At 33.0% G+C, this 22,691-nt stretch overlaps 2 protein-coding genes across 7 annotated transcripts in view; one reads left to right on the plus strand and one right to left on the minus strand.

Annotated features, from left to right (window-relative positions):
• Positions 1–93: 93 nt before the first annotated feature.
• On the plus strand, positions 94–14,248 carry LOC124531116 (elongation factor G, mitochondrial). Its single transcript, XM_047105578.1, has 11 exons — positions 94–260; positions 470–616; positions 1,058–1,377; positions 1,828–2,066; positions 3,693–4,072; positions 5,100–5,338; positions 6,046–6,207; positions 8,461–8,579; positions 9,196–9,408; positions 11,738–11,939; positions 14,045–14,248. The coding sequence occupies exons 1-11, from the start codon at positions 186–188 to the stop codon at positions 14,184–14,186; spliced, it is 2,238 nt and encodes a 745-aa protein (XP_046961534.1). The 5' UTR covers positions 94–185; the 3' UTR covers positions 14,187–14,248.
• A 244-nt stretch (positions 14,249–14,492) lies between these two features.
• LOC124531360 (sodium bicarbonate cotransporter 3) overlaps positions 14,493–22,691 on the minus strand; it is an 85,618-nt gene continuing 77,419 nt past the window's right edge. For all 6 annotated transcript variants that reach the window (XM_047105907.1, XM_047105911.1, XM_047105909.1 and 3 more), the window contains 8 exons: positions 21,459–22,534; positions 21,228–21,380; positions 20,934–21,083; positions 20,169–20,834; positions 19,845–20,087; positions 19,383–19,588; positions 19,040–19,139; positions 14,493–17,383 (listed from right to left, as the gene is read on the minus strand). In XM_047105907.1, the coding sequence (XP_046961863.1) occupies positions 17,309–17,383; positions 19,040–19,139; positions 19,383–19,588; positions 19,845–20,087; positions 20,169–20,834; positions 20,934–21,083; positions 21,228–21,380; positions 21,459–22,534 (2,669 nt within the window). In that variant the 3' untranslated portion in view covers positions 14,493–17,308. The remainder of the gene's footprint in view (positions 17,384–19,039; positions 19,140–19,382; positions 19,589–19,844; positions 20,088–20,168; positions 20,835–20,933; positions 21,084–21,227; positions 21,381–21,458; positions 22,535–22,691) is intronic.

A 22,691-nucleotide genomic window follows, 5' to 3' on the forward strand; every position in this document is an offset into this window, starting at 1 on the left:
TTACACTTTGTACATATTACACTTAAAACTTTTCATGTTATTACTAATCTACATTAGTAGTGTCTATAGACTACAAAAAAATGAGACAAGGAACTAAGGGAGTGAGATTGACAATGACATTTCAGTAACCTATAAGTTTAGGAAATTTAGTTTTTATGTTTTAATTAAATTAAAATTATTATATCATGACGTTACTAAATTTATTCCGAATAGGTTCATTATCTAGTATTGCTAAAAAGTCTGCTACACTTCAAATTCAGGTAGATAAAATACAAATCTTCGTAGAATAGTTTTTACAGATATTTCATAATTTACGTAATTGAATCGCCGGAGGAATATTTCTTTTATATTCATGATAAGTGAATAATAGTAGAGATATAAAAATATATTATAGCTTAAATCATATCACGTACATAAATACAAAAAACAGGCACAAGTGATATCTTATTTAAGTATAACTTTTTTCTAGAATTTTTCTTCCTACGTTAAATATGCCGAACACAAGCAATTGGAAAAAATTAGAAACATCGGTATATCTGCTCACATTGACTCGGGCAAGACCACACTCACGGAAAGAGTATTATTCTACACAGGCAGGATAGATCAAATGCATGAGGTTAGTATTATGTTTGAATTAAATTTAACGTTTAAATAAAAGTTAATTAAAAAGTATCATGTAGACGATGAATTGTATTTTGAAGGAGAAATGAGGTTTTAATTAATTTTTATCCTATAACTTGTAAGTTAAAACAATTAAATTACTCATAAGGTACTACATTGGATTCAAGTGCACTGATTGAATAATCAAAATTCACTATAGTGTTTGTTTAAAAAATTAAAAAGTAATTTTCCTTAATATAAGTTAAATATATGGACAAATTTTAACAATTTTTTTTTATGTATTTAATAATCGTACACACATTTTTCTGTTGTAAATAAATGTTACGCAATATTTATTATAATTTTTATTTGTTTTTAAATAGTAAGTATGCCATATAAAAAAAGTGATGAAAAATTAATTTATTTTAAAATATTAATTAATTGATATTGTTTCCAGGTTAAAGGCAAAGATAATGTTGGTGCTGTTATGGATTCCATGGAGCTAGAAAGACAGCGAGGAATTACGATACAATCTGCCGCTACATATACAATTTGGAAGGATCATAACATCAATATTATTGACACGCCTGGCCATGTTGACTTTACGGTAGAAGTAGAGAGAGCATTGAGGGTGTTAGATGGAGCTGTCTTAGTACTTTGTGCTGTTGGTGGTGTCCAGAGTCAAACATTAACGGTGAACAGGCAAATGAAACGTTACAATGTCCCATGTTTAGCTTTTATAAACAAATTGGATAGGTTAGGTGCAAATCCTGAAAGGTAATTATGAGTAAAGTATTATGTATTCATTATAATACAATGTGTTAGCATGATGGCTGTTACATTGATATAATCTGTGTATGATACACACGTCATAATAACATAATAGGAGTAGCAATACTTTGTATTGTTGTACAAACTACAGATAACTGTGGTGTAGACTGTTTAGTTATTTGAAATAGCGAAAGGATTCTGATATCAGTTGTATTTTTTATTGATTAGTTATGATCAATAGTTCTTTCCAAAATTTCCTTCTTCTGTTGGATGTTATTAAGATATATAAAAGGAAAATATTTTAATAGTAACAGTAACTGTTGTATTAGATCTAACTATTGTTAAAACTTAACTTATTTATATTATTTTAGATATTTGATGCAATTTTATTAAGATATTGCATCAACTACTTATAAAATATTTTTTACCATTTGGTATATTTTATTTTTATTACAGGGTTTTGAAACAGATGCGTTCCAAAATGCATCATAATGCTGCATTCATACAGTTACCAATAGGTTTAGAGAAAGAATGCCAAGGAATATTAGATCTTATCGAAGAGAAGGCTATGTACTTTGAAGGAGATTATGGTGAAAACATTAGGTTAGATGAAATACCTCAAGACAGGAGAGCCGAAGTGAAGGAAAAGAGGCATGAACTTATCGAACATTTGTCAAATGTTGATGAAAACTTAGGTGAGAATTATTAAGCCATGTCATACACATTTGTTTTATATGTAAAAGGTGACAAAAGATCTGTATCTTATTTATGAATGGTGTAAACTCATTTTTTGTGTTTGCCCCAGTAATTTTGGGATGAGTGTATATAGAAAGTCAGTCATGGTTATTTTGATGGACACCAAAAAATCTTGACTGATGTGTTTTGCGATATAACGAAGATTTAATATTAGATAGCGGAAAAAAGTTAAACCTTTTAAAAAAACAAAAAAGTGTTATTGACAAACTCCAATAGGGAATATGCGATATTTTTATTTTTGTGTTTATTTTAAATAAATCCATATTGGATAGACCACAAGTATATTAAAAATCTAAAACATTGTATTTTACAGCAAAAAATACGGTTTAAAAATGTCAATTTAAATTTTCGCGCGGATATATATTTCGTACGACGTCCCTTCTGTTTATCACTGGCACACTGATCGTACTTGTCCTCACTGTCTTTCATACTTATGCATTTTTTTTTCTCGACCTTTGGGATACTTGGAAAAATTTAAAATGGACTATTGATACTTTGAAAAAAGGCGTTATTGACGTATGTTTTGTGCCAATGTGTTCATATACTTCAACAAAGTTTTCAAATAAATGGTTTTGTGACATGACAAATGACAGGACACTTCTGACACAAAACTGAGATAAAAGTGGTTTCAAGCTGAAAAAAGTCATCTGGAGTCTGCTTTGACAAACCTAACTTCCTTTTTAATTCGAAAAAAGCAATTAATTTTCGTTTCAATGTTCTCTTTTTTTACAACTATAACCTAAAATTAGTAGCCATAACAGGAGTGACGTCACGTCGTTTCACGTTACTTCAACTCGTAATCATTGTTAAAAAAGAAAATTATATGAAATGTAAACCTTGCAGTGGCTATTCTCTTATGTTTTTTTAATAGCAACATTTTCATAAATATTATATTTGCATGTTCCCTATTCTAACTGAACTTATGTATACTATTTGACATTAAATCAATTAAAAATTAACACAATGGCACCAATATGAGTTACTTGTACTTAAACCTGTCATACATTTCGAAATTTCTAAATATATATATATACTATGGAACTGTACCTGCCCAAATAGTAAATATATGTAGTTATAAAACTTTATCATTAACATAAATTATTTCCCATTTACTTTGAGTGGGAGTCAATGATGTTTTAGTAAACAGATATGTTATTAACGCGCAAAAAGTGAAGACTAGAAAACGTCTTAATTGGGACGTTTGCCTTTAGTCGTTTTACGCTGTAATACGTTTTAATACGTATTATACGTTATATTACGTAGTATATCATACATACGTAGTAACATCATAATTACGTAGTAATACGTTTTGCGTAATTAACACATCTAGTTATCCCTTTTACTTATTGTTTTTATCAAGCTATCCTTTTTACTTTTAACGAAATGTATAAATAAACTAAAATAAACGGTCCCCGGCGCGGCACACTTTTTTCTGTTGTTTAGTAAGGATATAACATATCTGTTTATTAGAATATCATTGGTGGGAGTTAAACATTAAAAATTAATATTAATGAAATACATATATGATAAATAGTAGTTAATAATTTAATTGCAATTGGTTTCAGGTGAATTATTCTTAGAGGAAAAAACACCAACAATCGATCAATTGAAACAGGCCATACGACGTGTTACATTAAAGAGAACGTTTACACCAGTTTTGGTAGGCACAGCATTGAAGAACAAGGGGGTGCAACCTTTACTGGATGCGGTGTTAGATTATCTGCCACATCCTGGAGAAGTTGAGAACACAGCCCTCATTGATGAGAAGAAGGGAGCAGAGGGTCAAACCATTGTCTTAGATCCGGCTAGAGATGGTTCGAAACCGTTTGTAGGTTTAGCGTTTAAGTTGGAAGTTAACAAGTTTGGTCAACTTACATATCTGAGATGTTATCAAGGAATGTTGAAGAGAGGTGATAATATCTTCAATGCTCGAACTGGTAAAAAGGTAAGATTATTTATTATTTTTATTAGACTACAACTAGAGCGTACACTTTCATCCATATAAATAGAACAAAACATATATATATCTTTTTATAATTAGTTATTTATTTTATTTATCTTTTTTTTTATCGCTACCTACGACGTGACGTAAGTAGTTACTGGCGACCACAGAATACCAGCGTTGAAGCTTATTTAACAATGGTTTCAACACAAGCTGAGTGGTTTACCAATTTGGGCATCACATTATTTTTGTCTTTTGTTATTTTATATAATTTTGTTAATGATTTGTACAACGTGTATGTCTAAATAAAGATTTATTTCATTTGATTTGATCTAATTTTTATTTACAATTAGCTATGTCAGTGACTTTGTGGACTATGAATTTATTTTTCAGTTGATTTTGTATTAGGGACTTGGCTTTTGAGATATTAAGTTGTTGGTAGAGACACCCAATGTGACATTGGAGTGGAGGCATGCGACAGTAGACATTTGCATAATTTTGAATATTTAAGTGTGGGATGTTAATAAGTCTGTAAAGCTACAAGTATATATTCATCCGTTAATCGGGCGTATATAAATTTTAAGTAATTGCTGCTTTTGCTAATGAAAACGTTTAAAAAATATTCAATAGGCTATTTGACAATGCGAAAAATAAATTGTGAATTATTGTAATCAGTTTATATTATGATTGGTTATTTACTAATGAAACTTGAAAAAATGCTTAATTTATTCAAAAATCAATAATTAAAAATGCATTTTTTCAAATATTTGTCACGTGACACAAAACGCTCCTGATTAGGCCGGGCTTATGATGAAGTCACTTTCTTGAAAAAAATCAACTTTTACTGGGTTCCTTAACCTCTACTAAATAATATAAAATGGATTTTAAAAACCAGTCCAATAGCCTATTAGTAATATCGCGCAATACATTATAAATATTTGAATTAAAAAAAATCTGCTTATAAATATGAATATATAGGAGTGAATTGGGGTGAGATGGACCTAATTTAAATTTTCTTCTTTTTTTTCAGGTTAAAATATCGCGCTTGGTGCGCATGCACTCAAACAATATGGAAGAAGTAAACGAAGTTCTCTCCGGTGATATATTCGCGTTGTTCGGTGTAGATTGCGCGTCAGGAGACACTTTCGTCAACGACGGTAAACTGCAATTAGCAATGGAGTCGATACATGTCCCAGATCCCGTTGTGTCGATGTCCATCAAGCCCAAGAACAATAAGGATAGAGATAACTTCTCTAAGGCTGTTGCGAGGTACAGTTATATGGAAAAAAAAAATTATTATAAATTTTTTTTGTATGTGTTCATTGATGCAATCATTCATACATTACATACAAAGCTATGCATGTTGATTTTATATAGGTAAAGTTAAAGAGCCAAGATGGCCCAGTGGTTACAGGTGGAACGCGTGCATCTTGACCAAATATTGCGGGTTCAAACCCAGGCAAGCACCGCTGAATATTCATATGCTTAATTTGTATTTATAATTCATCTCGTGCCCGCGGTGGTTTTCTGCCACATGGACATTCCACCAACATGGCACAGTGTGATGGAATATGTTCCAAAACTTATCCTCAAAATGAGAGGAGTCCTTAGCCCAGCAGTGGGAAAATTATAGGATGTTGTTGTGTTTTGTTGTTGAAGGTAAATTTCATACAGCTACCCCTCCCTTCTAATAAATATTTATATATAAGCTTCGAAAGGACTAACTATACTAAATTTAAAATCAATCAGATAGTTTCGGAAATTTTGTTATGACTTATGCTTCGGGCCTAAATTGTATGCTATCTTTACACATTACAGTTTTTCCTTAAGTGATGAGCATCCCTTTTTTCTTACTGAAAAAACGCATTATCCCCACATCCGTATAAAATATTACTGTTATTATCGATTTATTTGTCTGTCTAACTAAAATCAGTAATAGTTACAAATATATATGTTATGTTATTTTATCGATTCAGATTCACGAAAGAAGACCCGACATTCCATTTCCGTTACGACAGCGACAACAAAGAGACGGTCGTGTCCGGTATGGGCGAACTGCACTTGGAGATATACGCTCAGCGCATGGAGAGGGAATACAATTGTCCCGTCGATTTGGGCAAACCGAAGGTCGCATTCAGGTAAGTTAATGTACCTTGTGGTAAAACTGCCTTAATTAATATGAGACAATATCACATACATTACTCTGATCCCAATGTAAGTAGCTGAAGCACTTGTGTTATGGAAATCAGAAGTAACGACGGTACCACAAACACCCAGACCCAAGACAACATAGAAAACTAATGGTAATCTACATCGACTCGGCCGGGATTCGAACCCGGGACCTCAGAGTGGCGTACCCATGAAAACCGGTGTACACACCACTCGACCACGGAGGTCGTCAATTACCCGAACGTAATTACTCGAATTGGTTTGCAGAAAATCCTACCATCTATAGTACGACACAACTTAGATGTCGCATCGGCAAAATTCGTAAAACCGATCACATCCGAATTGAGTACGCTATCCCAAATTATCAATATTTATTTCTCACGCGAATATGATCTTTGCCCAAACGTAATGACTTGTAATATCATATGACCTAATATATTCGTCGATTTGACGCGTCGATTTACATGCACTTGCTTTCTCTGACGGGAGAATCTATGGCGACGAATAGCGTCGAATGGCGCGATAGGGAGCTATTTCTATTGGTTGTGTAAATCGGCAGTAATCGGTTTTATTTTCATTCCATTGCATTTTCCGATGCTACATCTAATTTGTGTCTTACTATACGTATGTAGCATGTATAATTGTTTGTTTGATCGCAGGCTATAGTAGTAGTAGTATAAAAAAACTAAAAATGATTTATGGTTTTTAATCTTAACGACTGGATCTGTGACTACGAATTGTTGTATGTCATTTATTTTATATTAATGTTAGTAGTCGCCCGTGGTTCGCGTTGTAGGTTGTTGTCATGTGATACGCAAAAAGTAGCCTATGTCCTTTCTTAATAAATAATAGTAATAATAAATATGAGACAACATCACATACATTACTCTGATCCCAATGTAAGTGGCTAAAGCACTTGCATTATGGAAAATCAGAAGTAACGACGGTACCACAAATACCCAGACCCAAGCGACATAGAAAACTATTGGTAATCTTCATCGACTCGGCCGGGAATCGAACCCGGGACCTGTGAAGTACCCATGAAACCGGTTTACACCCCACTCGACCACGGAGGTCTTTCTTGGAGTTCAAGTTTACTTCATAAGTTCATACCAAATTTCATCAAATTCGGTTCGGTCGTGAAAGAGCGTCAGACAGACAGAGCTACTTTCACAATTATAATATTAATATAGATGACCTTTGAAAGAAATTATGCCTAAGTGCGTAACATTTCAAGGTCAAATTAGCTTGAAACGTTCCTACATGTCGAGATGTCGAGATGAGATGGTCGAGTTAGAACGCGTGCATCTTAACTGATGATTGCGGGTTCAAACCCAGGCAAGCACCGCTGATTCATGTGCTTAATTTGTCTTTATAATTCATCTCGGGCTCAGCGGTGAAGGAAAACATCGTGAGGTAACCTGCATGTGTTAAATTTCATAGAAATTCTGCCACATGTGCATTTCACCAACCCGCATTGGAACAGCGTCGTGGAATATGTTCCAGACCTTCTCCTCAAAGGGAGGGGAGACCTTTAGCCCAACAATGGGATTTTTTTTAATATTTAATTTACAACATCCACAGGCTCGCAGATGCCCATGCCTTTTTTTACATTTTATATTAAATTAGATTTTGGCGTTTTATATTTTATACTAAACATCAGCAGATCTTCGCTGGAAATCATTTTTGTTGTCTGCTTGGGAGACGTGGCCCACACTGATATATATATTTCTTTTTAATTTTTTTTTTAAATAATATATAATAAATAATATATGATTAACAAAACAAAATTACTTTTATAACAAATTTATTGCAAGGATATAAAATAATAATAATTAACAACAAAATACTTCAATCAATTTCTGGTTTTCTAATAATATTACAAAACAGTAAAACAATGATACGCCTGACCGTATTTCGCGCCACCTCTCGCCAGTCCCGCCAAAAAGAGAAAGAATTTTAAAAGACATCTGTCAGCTTGACGCGTGGCGTTCGGAAAGTCACACTAATTGTCCTTATAATATAATAATTATTATATAATAACAGTAATATTAAATTCTTAAATATAATAATAACAAATATTTTATTAATATTTTTATTTTATTAATTTTGCATAATTACAATAATAACAGTGGGGATTTATACGCTGTTGTTGTTGTTGTTCCTACATGTAACGTGTTTTCATTAAACCGTGCTAACGTCGTGTATCTGCGCATGCGCAGGGAGACGCTGATGTCTGCGTGCTCGTTCGACTACCTGCACAAGAAGCAGTCGGGCGGCGCGGGGCAGTACGCGCGCGTCGTGGGCGTGCTCGAGCCGCTGCCGCCGCACCAGAACACCGGTGCGACCTCCCGACACATTAGGCCAATATGTTCAAGCGTCCCCATGGCCCATTCGTGCTTTAAGGAAAAAATAATTTGACTTACCTTAGGGACTAAGATTTTTTGTCTTCTGTAGTTATGCCTCAATATATATAAGAGCGAAGATGGCCCAGTGTCCGATTACGGGTTCAAACTCAGACAAGTACCACTGAAAATTCATGTGCTTAATTTGTGTTTATAATTCATCTCGTACTCGGCGGTGAAGTGACCACTTTTCGATATGGAAAATATTCCGGACCTTCTCCTCAAAACGGAGAGGAGGCCAGCAGTGAGAAATTTACAAAGTTTTCATGTTGTTCTTGTAATATTGTATGGCTCATTAATTTACTGTCGTTTTCTTTATTTAAATTCTAATACGTTCACGCCTCGAGCTGTTAAGTATTAAATTCTAATAAATAGTGTCAGTCTCTTGTAGGGTCTTACGAATGTTTCTACTTACTTTTAATGAAGGTTTTCTTTACGATGACCTTCAAGGACTACCTGTTCTATCTTTTTAGACGTCTAACTTGCTCCATCCGAGTTTTCAGTTATTGAATGATGAAACAAAATATGTAATAATTCTTTTACCATTTTCAGTATTGGAATTTATCGATGAGACGATAGGAACAAACGTCCCCAAACAGTTCATACCCGGCGTCGAGCGAGGCTTCATAGACACGTGCCAGAAAGGTTACCTGTCTGGACACAAAATATCCGGCGTCAAGTTCCGGTTACAAGATGGCGCTCATCACATCGTGGATTCTAGTGAATTGGCCTTCTTCTTAGCTGCGAAGGGAGCCGTCAAAGAAGGTGTGTTTGCCTCCATATAGTAACTAATATTATATATATGTAGATGATGTAATGAGATAAGTGAATTTTTAAATGAAAAAAAATTTTTTTTTTTTTTGAGAACGAAAACTAATGATTTTTTTTTTGTGTTTATTTATGTTAAATATACTGGAATAATTATGAGTTCTATTATTAGGAAGTATTTTAAAATATACTTAAACTTGATATAATTTTATTATTGATAGAACTTTAATAAAATAAAATAACATTTCATTTAAAATCATCTACATCAAATGCAGCTAGGTTATTAAATAATAGTGTTTCTAAATGCGTTATTGATTTTTCATTTGAAACGGTTTCTGCAATAGATGTCATAAAAGTATTTAAAACTGTAAATATTAAAAAAACTAACGATATATGGGGCATTTCGGTAAATTTTTTTAATAACATCATATACGATATTGCTCCGTATATAGCAGTAATTTTTAACAAGAGTTTGGACACGGGTTCATTTCCTAACTTGTTAAAATGTAGTAAAGTTTTACCACTTTTTAAAACTGGAAACAGAAGCGATCCCGGTAATTACAGGCCTATTTCAATACTCCCATCCTTAAGTAAAATCTTCGAAAAAATTATTTTAAATCAACTTCTCGTCCATTTCGGTACAAATGCTATTTTTCATGGTGAGCAATTCGGTTTTAGAAGAGGTCGCTCGACAACTGATGCGGGAATTGCGCTTCTCAAACATATTTACGATGCTTGGGAGAAATCACAGAACGCTATTGGAGTATTCTGTGATTTATCTAAAGCATTCGACTGTGTAGAACACGAAACGCTTCTTTATAAGCTCAAATATTACGGTGTTAAAGGTAAAGCTCTTGATCTCATCGCTTCATATTTAAGTCAAAGAATCCAGCAAGTTTTCATTAATGGAATAAAGTCTTCTGGATCTACGTTAAAAATGGGAGTTCCACAAGGTTCAATTTTGGGTCCCTTTCTATTCCTAGTATATATAAATGATCTTCCTTTCTATGTTAAGGGTATTTGTGATATAGTGTTGTTTGCTGACGATACTTCGCTGATTTTTAAGGTTGACAGGAAAAAAAATGACTATGACGATGTGAACGGTGCATTATCACAGATACACAATTGGTTTACGGTAAATAATTTAGTTTTGAATGCTCAAAAAACAAAATGTGTAGTTTTTACCCTACCTAATGTTAGCAAGCAAAATTATAATATATCTTTAAATGGTGACCGTCTTGAAGTAGCTGATACTACGGTGTTTTTAGGAATAGAATTGGATTCCAGACTTCAGTGGACTTCTCATTTATCATCCCTAACAGGAAGACTCAGCTCCGCAACATACGCGGTTAGAAAAGTTAGACAACTAACTGATATTGATACCGCTCGTTTAGTTTATTTTGGTTACTTTCACAGTATTATGTCATATGGCATATTACTCTGGGGTAACGCTGCAGATATTGAATCTGTCTTTATTTTACAAAAGAGAGCAATTCGGTTTATTTATAATCTTGGAGCTAGAGACTCTCTTCGGGATGTTTTTAACAGAGTACGAATACTTACTGTTGCGTCGCAATATATTTACAACAATATCATGTATATTCACAGTAACATTGATCCCTTTGATAAAATCAGTGATAATCATTGTATATGCACTAGAAGTAAGGATAAACTTATAACGCCAAGTTTCCGACTCCGCAAAGTCAATGGATCCTTCTTGGGGCAAGGTATCCGTTTCTATAATAAAATTCCGCAGAAATTTTTAACTTTGCCGTTTAGTAAATTCAAATCGTTTGTTAAAAATACATTGGTAGAAAAAGCATACTATTCGATACAAGATTTTGTAGATGATAAAAAAGCGTGGAGCTAATACCTGCTGACTTCCACGCAGGATATATTAATTTAAATAATTGTATTTAACTAACATGACTTTGTATTTTTAAATGTTAAAAAAGAGTAACTACTGAGTTTCTTGCCGGTTCTTCTCGGTAGAATCTACTTTCCGAACCGGTGGTAGCTTCACTTAATTGTAAAATGACGATTCAAAAGTGCTTATAAAAGCCTACTTGAATAAAGTTTATTTTGATTTTGATTTTGAATATAAAATAAGCGAAATGCTAGAAAATAAATAAATAGAAATATCATATTTTTATAAAAAAAAAATAATTACTAACCTACTCTTTATTAAGATTATTTTTAAAATTGAAATTTACGAATAAGTTTGTTTCATAATAAATTAATCAAATATCAAATCTATCTGAGTCAATAATGCCCCCCCCCTCCACATAACAAACAAGAGTATTAATACAAGTATACCAATCGTCAGTGTTCGACGACGGCGCCTGGCAGATATTGGAGCCGATAATGTACGTGGAGGTGACGATGCCGGACGAGTTCCACGGCACCGTCATCGGCCAGCTCAACAAGCGCGGCGGCATCGTCACGGGCACCGAGGGTGCGGAAGGTTGGACCACAATATGCGCGGAGGTGCCGCTCAACAACATGTTCGGCTATGCTGGCGAGCTCAGGTCGGTATAGTACTTGATCATCCTATAATAGCTCGCGTCATGTAAAAAGAACGCTAGCAGTCAACCTGCGCACTAGACTATTTATCGGTCTATTTGGTGGTATGACGTGCGGCGGGTCAAGCGTCGCAAATTGCCGGTGCGCTATTGGTTCGTCAGTCGCCCTTTGCTATCCACGCTGTGTCCACGTTACGTTTGTTCTCAAAATACAATCACGCAAAGAAGTTTTTATTACGAAATGTTTTTACATAGGAAAGAAAGAAATAATATTTATGACGTAAATTGTTTTACGAAGAGAGAGGATGATATTAATGCAGTTGATAATAATTTATAACAATCTATAAAATGGTGGTCCGTTTTATAGATTGGCACAAAATGGTTCGAATCTAAATATTAAAAGGTTCAAAAGATTCGGAATTTCTTACTGTCTTTCTAACTAGCGGCAAAAATAAAAGAACTGAACAAAGCCTGCCTATGGTGTGCCTATCAAAATTTAATTTGTAAACCCGCGAGCGAGGCTACTTTAAAAATAAACAATATGCCTAGTACTTTCTTGCTCGATAGTACACATGCGCAAGCACACCCCCTCCGCATTCTTCCAGCGTTCTTTTTACACGACGCGGTCTATATATATACTATTATAAAGGCGAAAGTTTGTATGTATGGATGTATGGATGTTTGTTACTCTTTCACGTTAAAACTACTGAATGGATTTGAATGAAACTTTACCACAATATAGCTTATACCTACATCAGATTAACACATAGGCTACAATTTTTGATGTTTCTAATGTGAGGTCGTAAAAAAACACATTTTTTGTGCTTACATTGCAAACGCTCACTGAATCCTACAAGATAGATCAAAACAATGTACTACAGTATTGTACAACTTAAAAAGGTCTACAAAAAAGTCCGTGATGGTATGTGTTTATCTCTTAGGAATAACCCACAATAACCATTTTTTATCCTTTACTTTGTACGAAAAGTAATGACTTATTTACGAAGCGATTTTAAGCGATTACTAGACTAGACGGGACGAACCTGATTTCCACGCGAACGAAGTCGCGGGCAAAAGCTAGTTATGTTATATGAACATGCTCATCTTATAACGGTATCTAGTACTGTTACTTCTATTGTAATATTATTTACTAAAACTTAATCCAAATTATTTATTGGTATTGTTTTGGTAGAAGTAAAAAGGTAAAAGTCTATTTTTGTTTAGTACCGTCAGTTAGGCTTTGCAAATAAATATTTCTTCTCATTTTATTTTTTTAATGTTATGTAATAATTTTTTAAAGGATCGTTTTAATAGTAATGAAATTAAAATGTACTTATTTAAATAAGATAAGAGTCGAGATGGCCAAGTGGTTAGAACGCGTGCATCTTAACCGATGATTGCGGGTTCAAACCCAGGGAAGCGCCGCTGATTCATGTGCTTAATATGTCTTTATAATGCATCTCGTGCTCAGCGGTGAAGGAAAACATCGTTAGAAAACCTGCATGTGACAAATTTCATAGAAATTCTGCCACATGTGTATTCCACCAACCCGCATTGGAACAGCGTGATGGAATATGTTCCAAACCTTCTCCTCAAAGGGAGAGAAGGCCTTTAGCCCAACAGTGGGAATTTACAGGCTGTTGTTGTGGTATTTAAATAATGGTGAAATATTAAGCAACATGATTATACTTATGTTATTATTATGTCACTCTACATGAAATCCTAGCTAATGTTAATTCTCTTTACCATGAATAAGCGGTTACTACGGACTCTGGACAATTTGTTAGTGACAAAAACAGTGTATGCCTTGGACTTCCATATGTAAAAGTAAAGTAACAGCCTGTAAATTTCCCACTGCTGGGATAAGGCCTCCTCTTCCATTAACGAGAGGGTTTGGAACATATTCCTTCCATATGTACAACAATAGTATTATTATGATAATAACTGTGTTAATCAATCTGACGAATTTAGACCACTGCAACTTCTTTTATATAATTAAATAATTTGCAAATCCAGAATCATATATAAAATTGAATTTTAAATAGGTCTTGTTTTTAAAGTGAAAAGAAAAACAATGGAATCCTAAGTAACATACAAATATTTTTCCACAGGTCAATGACCCAGGGTAAAGGCGAGTTCAGTATGGAGTACAGTCGATACTCTCCCTGCCTTCCGGACGTGCAAGAACAGTTGATACGGAAATACCAAGAAGAAATGGGCCTCCTGCCCGATCAGAAGAAGAAAAAGAACTAACCGCCTAGACAATTATTAGAATTATAATTTATTATTTAAGGTCGAATATTTAATTATACAAATAAATAAAAAAAACATTTTGTTTTATTTCTATAGTAGACTAATCGAAAATGTCAAATCAAACCAAATCCAAATATATTTGTTTAAGTAAACTCTTATATGAATCTTTTTAAACATCCCTTATGATTTTACTTTAAATTTCCTCTTTTCTGTTAATCTATGCAGATGTTATTAAGAGGAATCGTAAGAAACTACATACTATAATTATATTTGTTAATATCTAAGGATAATAAACAAAAGATAATGTTTATAAAAATCCATTTATTCATAACACTCCACAAAGATCTCCAAATACAATACAAATCGAGTAACAAACATATCCCACCAGGTACAATAATAATTGTTTTCCATTACAATAATACTAAACATTTATTTAGACATTCAGACTACATTGCGACTATATTTCACTAATTTAGGCAATTTAGTGTAAATTACGAATAACGAACCCGATACCCATTCTGTTTTAAATGAGCGAAACATTATTGAAACGGTAAAATAAAAATTATCAATATATAATAATATATCAATCAAATATTAGAAATTAAAAAAAAAAGAAAGAAAAATAATATGGCAACTTAAAAATCGAACGCGTTCGTTTAAACATAAAATGTAACTAATTTTTACATTTTTTATTTTATTTTTTCAAACTGGTAAGTATAATAAAATATTAATTAAGCATACGCTTACACGTGTGTCGGGTTCTTTAAAAATATAATAGTTTATAGCTATAATGGGACGACTATATTTACTACAGTTATGGGTCATAGACAATAATTATACTAAGTATGACACAGGAATTAGATTTGAATCAAGTATTATTAAATAGGAGGCAGTACAATTGCTAATTTACAAAATATTTCTAAGATAGAATGAATACACATTATTTAAAAAAAAAAACAAATATCGTGTGACGTATTTGACGTCGAAATGACACACAAAAGTAAACAAACGGATTACATTAAAACGAACCTACTTGGAAGTGAATCCAAATTAATACAGTCCAAGAGGAGATTACAGTTGGTATGACACATAAATATACTAATTATAATTAATTAATGATTGATTATTAAGTATGAATAAAGATGAAAAAATAAGTTTATTGGAGTACTATATATCATACGATTGGCATAAATGACAATTACTTCTTAAAAATATACACAAAAATATATTCTTAATAATTATAATATATTTCATTAATTATATATAATCTTATTATGGCGGAATTAACATTTGTAACTAAATATGCAGTTATTTTAACATACAACCCTAAAAATGGTGTTATGCTATTGGCACTTGGTTTTATGTAGTGGTTATTTTTTTATTAGCATCACTACTCCGTTTTTGTTATCCAAATCCATACACGATTTGATTAAATGAGTTATGTATCCTTATTTTATTACAATTAAATCGTTTAAAAAGCACTATTGTTAACATTTATTTTCGAAATTATTAAGCCTACGATATAATAGTGTTAATGGTAAGGATTATTATCACATAGGTATACTAAGATTTATTTCGGCTATTATGCTAGTAATTTTGTTACGGGAAATAATTTAAGTTTGCCTTTTTTATGTGTCAGTAAACGGCATCGCGATATTTTTGATTTTTTTTAATCGAAGGTGAAGCGTAAGGTAACGTTTGTCATAAAGTTAATTCTTTTTTATATTTTTTCCCCCTTATCTAGCTTGATTCTCAGTATTTGGCTCTTGAATAGCAGTTGTTGTTTTTCCGTTATTTAATCATGTAAATAAATAGGTGAACAAAAACAAATATAATCTCATTGAAATAAAACTAGCTACGACTAGTGCTAGTGACCACGAACGCTGTAAAGTGCTCGAAACGTCGGGATGTTAAAAATATTTAATATACGCGATTCAAATCCGTTATAGCTAGTTTTATTTCAATGTGTAATGGCGAAAATATAAGACAACATTAAATATAATCTCATTTTAATTTATATCTAAGTCAATCATTGAAAATAAAATTGATCAATAATTAATTAAGATACGCAACATGAGACTTTTCTTGAATGTCAAAGTGATAGCACTTTTATAATAAAAGTTTTATTTTTATTTTATTTAACTACTGATTTGGTATGGACCTATTAATTAAAACATCATTAACATCATCATTTCAGCAGCGACCAATTTTGAGATATTTGAATTTGTTCATGTTTTAAGCACTACAATGGAAGTATTTTAACGTCATAATAGAATTGCAATAACTGACATATATATCTAAATTAAAATGTTCATCGGATCCTGATTACACTAAACATAGACACCTCTCATTAGAATTACGTACATAAATATTATCCTAAAGTTTTGGCTATTTCTCTCTATAAAGTCGGAATCAATGGTATCATGTGAATTGATAAAATATGATACGCTGAACGCAGACCTCCTTTTATTGGAGCTTTCTCCGATATGTTGCTGAATGCGGCTTCCTGGATCCGACTGGCCGTTTATTTACGATATTTTCCTTCATCATCGAGCAAGGGATGAATACGTACGGTTTAAGCTTTGAGATCAACGAGTGAAGCCACTGGACTGATTTAAATTATCACTTATTTAACAAAAAACCGTTAACATTAAAACGTTTTCAAAATAAATTAATCTTTTTTTTTCATAAATACTGTGTTACGTTCAATTAAAATTAATCATGTGATTCAAATACCGTTAAGACTATCTTAATACATCTATGTTTTATTTGTGCCAATTGACTTTTAAAAAAAAGTCAACATTAAGGGACAATAGATATATATTAAAGAAATTAATTACTTTTTAAATATATCAAACATTTATAGGTTAGGATTTTTACACGTTAACAACTAATTACAGCACAATTCCTTTGATTGACACAATTTTATTATTTTAGGAGGTAAGTTAAAATAGTAACCACTAATTTAAAAATAACCCGAAAGCATCATATAAAAAATAACTAACGAATCTGTTTTTAATAAAACTATTTCTTGAATCCATTTTGTTGACACAAAATAAAGATAAAGAGGACTTATTAATTAGGTCTTAGACCAAACAGATGAATTAAAAAAAAAACAAAACTTAAACTGAAGTTTCAGCAGATGAATTCTTTTTAAATCCGCTACTCCACGAATCCTTGCGCCTTAGGAGGTCACTCTGAAAATCGTCCATGGGAAAAAAAGTAAGCTATTACAAAAATATAGATATCCACGTAATGATGAATTAAATTCGTGAATCTGTAGCGTACGTAAACTAGATGGAACTATTAATACATGTAGCGTAACATATTTATGATATAAACAGGATATAAAACTAATTTAATAATAAATGCAGCTTAAACAGCATGCTTAGGTTAATGTTGGTAACACTGAATTCATGCAGATATTTTTGCTTATAAATATTTTAATTTAAAAGTGACATTAAAAGCAGATAGGAAAAAATTAATATAAACTCACAATAATATTTGAAAATACAAAAAAAATACAACAACCTTCTATAGTCTATTCCAATCGAAGAAGGAATTAATGGAAACAAACCTTAGATTGACGTATTTCTTGTAATTTGCTAACAATTCTTGTTTAATAAATATTTTTTTAAATACAACGCTATTCCACTTAACTACTTACATCCACTTTAATTGTACTCCCAAAGTTCCGTTAGAAATTTCGCCGACGTTCTAACCGCCATTTTATGGAAATCCTTAATGAATATAATTTAAAAACATAGATTATACAGGCTCTAAAGTTCTAGACCAATGATGTCAATTTGCTTTCAAATGTTGTTTGTTTGGCCTTTGTCCTCTTGTGGTTGGAATAGACTATACAAATAATACTTACTAACTTAAATTGTACTTATCATTAATTTGGCTTTCCAACTCACAACAATGATTGTACTTTGAGTGTTATAATAGTGAATTTGTAATTATATAGTTTAATGACATTAATAACGACACAACCAGCCTATTTTTTTTAAATGTAGATACACAAATTCACAATACACAAACGTTTAGTTGAGAAAATTTTAAAACAATGTTGAAGTTTTTTACTGTTTTTTTCGATAAAGTATAATGTTATAAATGTAGCGTGTATTTCAAGTGACTACGTTTTTTAGCTTTGTAATGATCTAAGGAGATACAACACTGTTACTTGAATTATAATCTACGATGGTGAACTACATCTAAGGATTGCACCAGACGCCTCTTTTTCTGAACGGTTGGCTGACGAAAAAATCCTAAACACAATGTATTTGTATAAGAGTTATAAGGTAGCGATTATTTGAATACGATAAAATTATATACAAGATTTTAACGCTGGCGGCCTGACGACAACCTTTTCTTATTGTTCCCGTTACTACTCTGCTGGTTGAGGCGCTTATGTATTCGATTTGTTCACCCACAAACCCACGGCTTGAAAAGGGGCTGACTCTAATTTACTTTAGCAGACGGCACCATCCATTGAAACATAATCCATAGAACGTCCCTTCGTGGACTCATTATCAAATAAGATTGAGTCGAGTCCACGACCCAGTAATATTATAATCAAGTATATTATTATAAATATTTGTGTATTATAAGCATTCCAAACGTTTATCTCCGAAAAAAGTAAAATATCTTTGATGCATAAATAAATAAAACCACATTGAGAAATGATTGTAAATTATGATATACCCTTTGGATCTGTTTTTGGCATATTTGCAGTTGTAAAAAGTTCAGAGAAAAAAGCGCCTCATGCGTTGTGTCGGATGCGTGCCATGCCGTGCTCCTTCAGGTCATATAATGTGGTCAGATTAGAATTTTGTATCTCTGATGCACACCTTCATCGAAGGATCGTCTTCTTCTACCTCGTCCATCGTAGACAGACGTCTTTCTATTTCGGATTGTGCGTTCTTTGATATTAGTTTTTTGTGTTTAATACTGTAATGTCAATAGAAGAGTCAACGTTTTCTTTAAAATATAATGCGACACGTGAATTTGTAAAAAAATATAACAGATATGAATGTGGTAGTGCGGATTTCTTAAATATTTTTTAATCATGTTTCTACGAGGAAATTGTACTCTTCAGTTTTATGGGTATGTTTATTTTATGATCTGATATGTGATTCATGTATATTTCGTCTCTTTGGGGTTTTCTTAGACTAGCCGATGCCTGATACTTACGTCTTTTTTCCAGATTTTGTTTTCATTTCCTTACTTTCAAGTCGAGCTTTTACTTTATTGCTATTATTGACCTGTTTCCATATACCCGTTTTGTTAACTTCCTCGGATATGTTTATCGATGCCAAAGGTATATTCATAATATTGCCGTTGATAAGGGGGATTTGTAGATTTTCTTGAAACGCTGGTGGATTACTCTTGTTGTTATCCTACAATGGAACAGCCTAAGAGTTTTGTATAGTTAAAAATATTCCTGAAAACTGGTCATTTCTTTACGTTTCTATATAAATTCGCTTTCACCTTTACAAATATGTTTTTTTATTACTAGCGATATAAATTCCTAAGTATGTTTGTATAAAAAACCTACGTTATATAATTAATTATATGTCAAGACCCTTGAAACACTGCTTTTATTGGTTCCTATTTTTTACACCAAAAATATATTATTTTCGAAAAGCATCCCACCTCGACATCCCCGAGTTCGCGAAGTTCGTCTTGATTCCTTTTGGTCATTTCTGGCATGACATCATCTAATATCTTCATTTCACGTCTTGTAAAGAATATATCTAAAGATTTTCTAATGCCTATCATTACCACAAGCATGAGCGGAAACAGAATGGACGTCATCGAAAAAGATTTTATCACCCAGAGACAGACGAGGCAGGTCAATTGTATTGCAGTGAATACGTGAACACGACGAATCGGTACCTTAAAAAGGAATGCCATTAAATTGATTATACCTACATATATACATTATATTTATGATTTTATCGTTTTAGAAATACTTACTTGACGTAGAAACATGTGATCCGGCTGATATTTCTGGGGCATAAACATTATCAGGATCCTATCAAAGAACTGAAGTCCTTTTAGTGACGCTACTCCCATGTAAAGAAATACACCAAACAATACTGGCATCGGTATATGTCTTAATACTGGAGTTAAGACAACTGAGCATCCTATTGTTAGGAATATGAGGATATGTGTTACTCTCTGTTCTCTCACACCTAAAAATTGGGGTTTCTCTCCTGGTGCGGCACATTCTGATTCAACTTTCAAAGAATTTACGTGGTTAATACTCAGCACTGTAGCAGCAACGAACCACGGTAACCCCATAATGGAACATATTTGTATTAAAATCGCCAAGATGAAAAGGTCAAGATGGTAGCCGCAACCTTTCTTTAGTTTATTCTCTTTGCGATTTACTATAACCGCTGTGATTTGTTGGTCCATAAATATCAGAATTGTCCCTAGAAGAGCCGGTAGTATGGCTACTAAGGCGGACCATACAGGGTTGCCATTAAATGGGGTAATGACCCAATCCCGTGTTGGAAGGGTGGGCTTAAATTCAGAGGGAACTTCTAATTTTGGAGTCTTTATTCCAACTTTGAAATCTAGAAATGACATAGACAAAATGGCAATAATGACGGAAAAGTCACTTATTATTTGTCTGACCTGAAATATAAAAATATTTAATAGTTATAATATCGGTTATAAGACGTGGGAAATTAAGTATGGGTAACCGGAATGCTGTAGATATCAGAAAAGCTTTACCTTGGATGGGAAGAAAAGAGAATTTTTAAAGTCCTTTAAAATAATAGAAATAGTGAATGTCCCGAGAAATAAAATTATCGACATCAAAAATACATCCGGCACATACACTTTTGTATCACATCCCCCGCCAGCTAAGGTCCCATTGTATAACTGAAAATAATTTTCATTAAAGGATATCTTTCATGACCTTAACAACTAACTATGAGTAATTTGAGGTAACTATCAATTTAAGTAGTGCGTAGTTGTAACGAAATTATCAAATCAACAATGTCAATGAAAACCTATTAACATTACCTGACATGACTCCTTATCAACGGACGTCCAATTAAACTGTTCCGGTACTCGTGAGTAATTGCTCGGTAAACAATAGCACTCATAATTGAGAACTTCATCAGGGCGTGTCTTTATTGGGTTCTTTTTGCCGATGGAAATAACATTTTCCACAGCCTGTAAAATTCGCATCGTTATTAGGTTAATGGTTTTATTTTATAGAAAAAAAAAACACCATTAGTCCCTGTTAATTACCTTGTAAATGAAAATAAACGCGATCAATGTTGCAAAATTTTCTTCCGTGAATCGTGTTATGTAGCATACCAAAGCACTTGCATCAATCGCCACTAGAATGATGAGTATTATAGTTGTCCATGTACCGATACAAAATCGAAATGACATGTAATTCCATCCTATTTGTTTACAGAATTCAAAGACAATTGTTTCAAATACTAGAACCGGACCGGTTGAACCTAAAATAGTTAGCGGTTGGCCTGAAAAAAATCCGTATCCCATTCCACATACGAATCCAGATACCAATGATTCCATTGCAGCCATATTTTTTCCAGTCGCTTCACCTAATAATCCTCCAAAAGTAATTATGGGTGATAAACATGCGAAATATAAAAAAATCCAGGACGCAATACACTGCAAAGCTAATGCGTCTTTGAAATCTGACCAATACCACGGCATTTTTCGTTTTAAGTCATTTATTAATCCTCCGAAAAGTCTTCCACTTCTCGCCAAGCCAGACTCTTCTCTTTGTCTTTGTTCTTCTTCCTCCTCATCGGGTTCTTCCTTAAGATTGTTATCGGTCGGACGTTTGCGGGGATCTTGAGAGGGTATTGCAGCGGGTGGTTCAATACGAATAGCAGGATCCCATTCACCAGGCGGTAATACTGTAACTGCATCTAAGAATTCGTCTATACCTGCTAATAGATGATCACGTTTCTTAGCTCGGTAGGCTACTTCATGAAATATTTCATCGGACATTAGGGTTGCCATCGCTCGACCGATTTCATGGAAGCTTGAATTACTATTCGGTGGTCCAAGTAAGACAAACATGAATCGTGTAGGAACGGGAACTTCAGTCAAGTCTCCCATGATGGTACCAGTTTTCAGCCTAACAAAGGCAGACAATGTTTTTTCTAGGAAATCGACTTCACCGACGAGAATGTTAGATGCTTCGGCTCCAGGTGGTATTTTGCGCATAAAATGCGTATTGCTCTTATGATTAACGTCGCCATTCATTGGTAGATCACCAGAGCTATGGTTACGATGCATTGATAAGCTGCTTGGACTTTTTATCATTCCTTCATCTGGTGCAGAACCTGAAATAATAATAATTATAAAAAAATAGGCCGAGAATAATTGTCTAACACAATATAAAAGAATTAACATTGATAACATATAAGGTACATCAAACTGTGCGACATTTGAGCTAGTGTAAAAAATGTGATTCATCAAATATTAGTTTTGATGATTAAT

Source organism: Vanessa cardui, chromosome 7 (assembly GCF_905220365.1).
Source record: "Vanessa cardui chromosome 7, ilVanCard2.1, whole genome shotgun sequence".
In the NCBI taxonomy this organism is placed as follows: domain Eukaryota; kingdom Metazoa; phylum Arthropoda; class Insecta; order Lepidoptera; family Nymphalidae; genus Vanessa; species Vanessa cardui.

Coding starts and splice junctions, on each gene's coding strand:
- LOC124531116 (XM_047105578.1), top strand. CDS start 186: ATGACGTTACTAAATTTATTCCGAATAGGTTCATTATCTAGTATTGCT. Junction 1,378..1,827: donor TTAGGTGCAAATCCTGAAAG/GTAATTATGAGT, acceptor TTTTTATTACAG/GGTTTTGAAACAGATGCGTT. Junction 9,409..11,737: donor GAAGGGAGCCGTCAAAGAAG/GTGTGTTTGCCT, acceptor ACCAATCGTCAG/TGTTCGACGACGGCGCCTGG.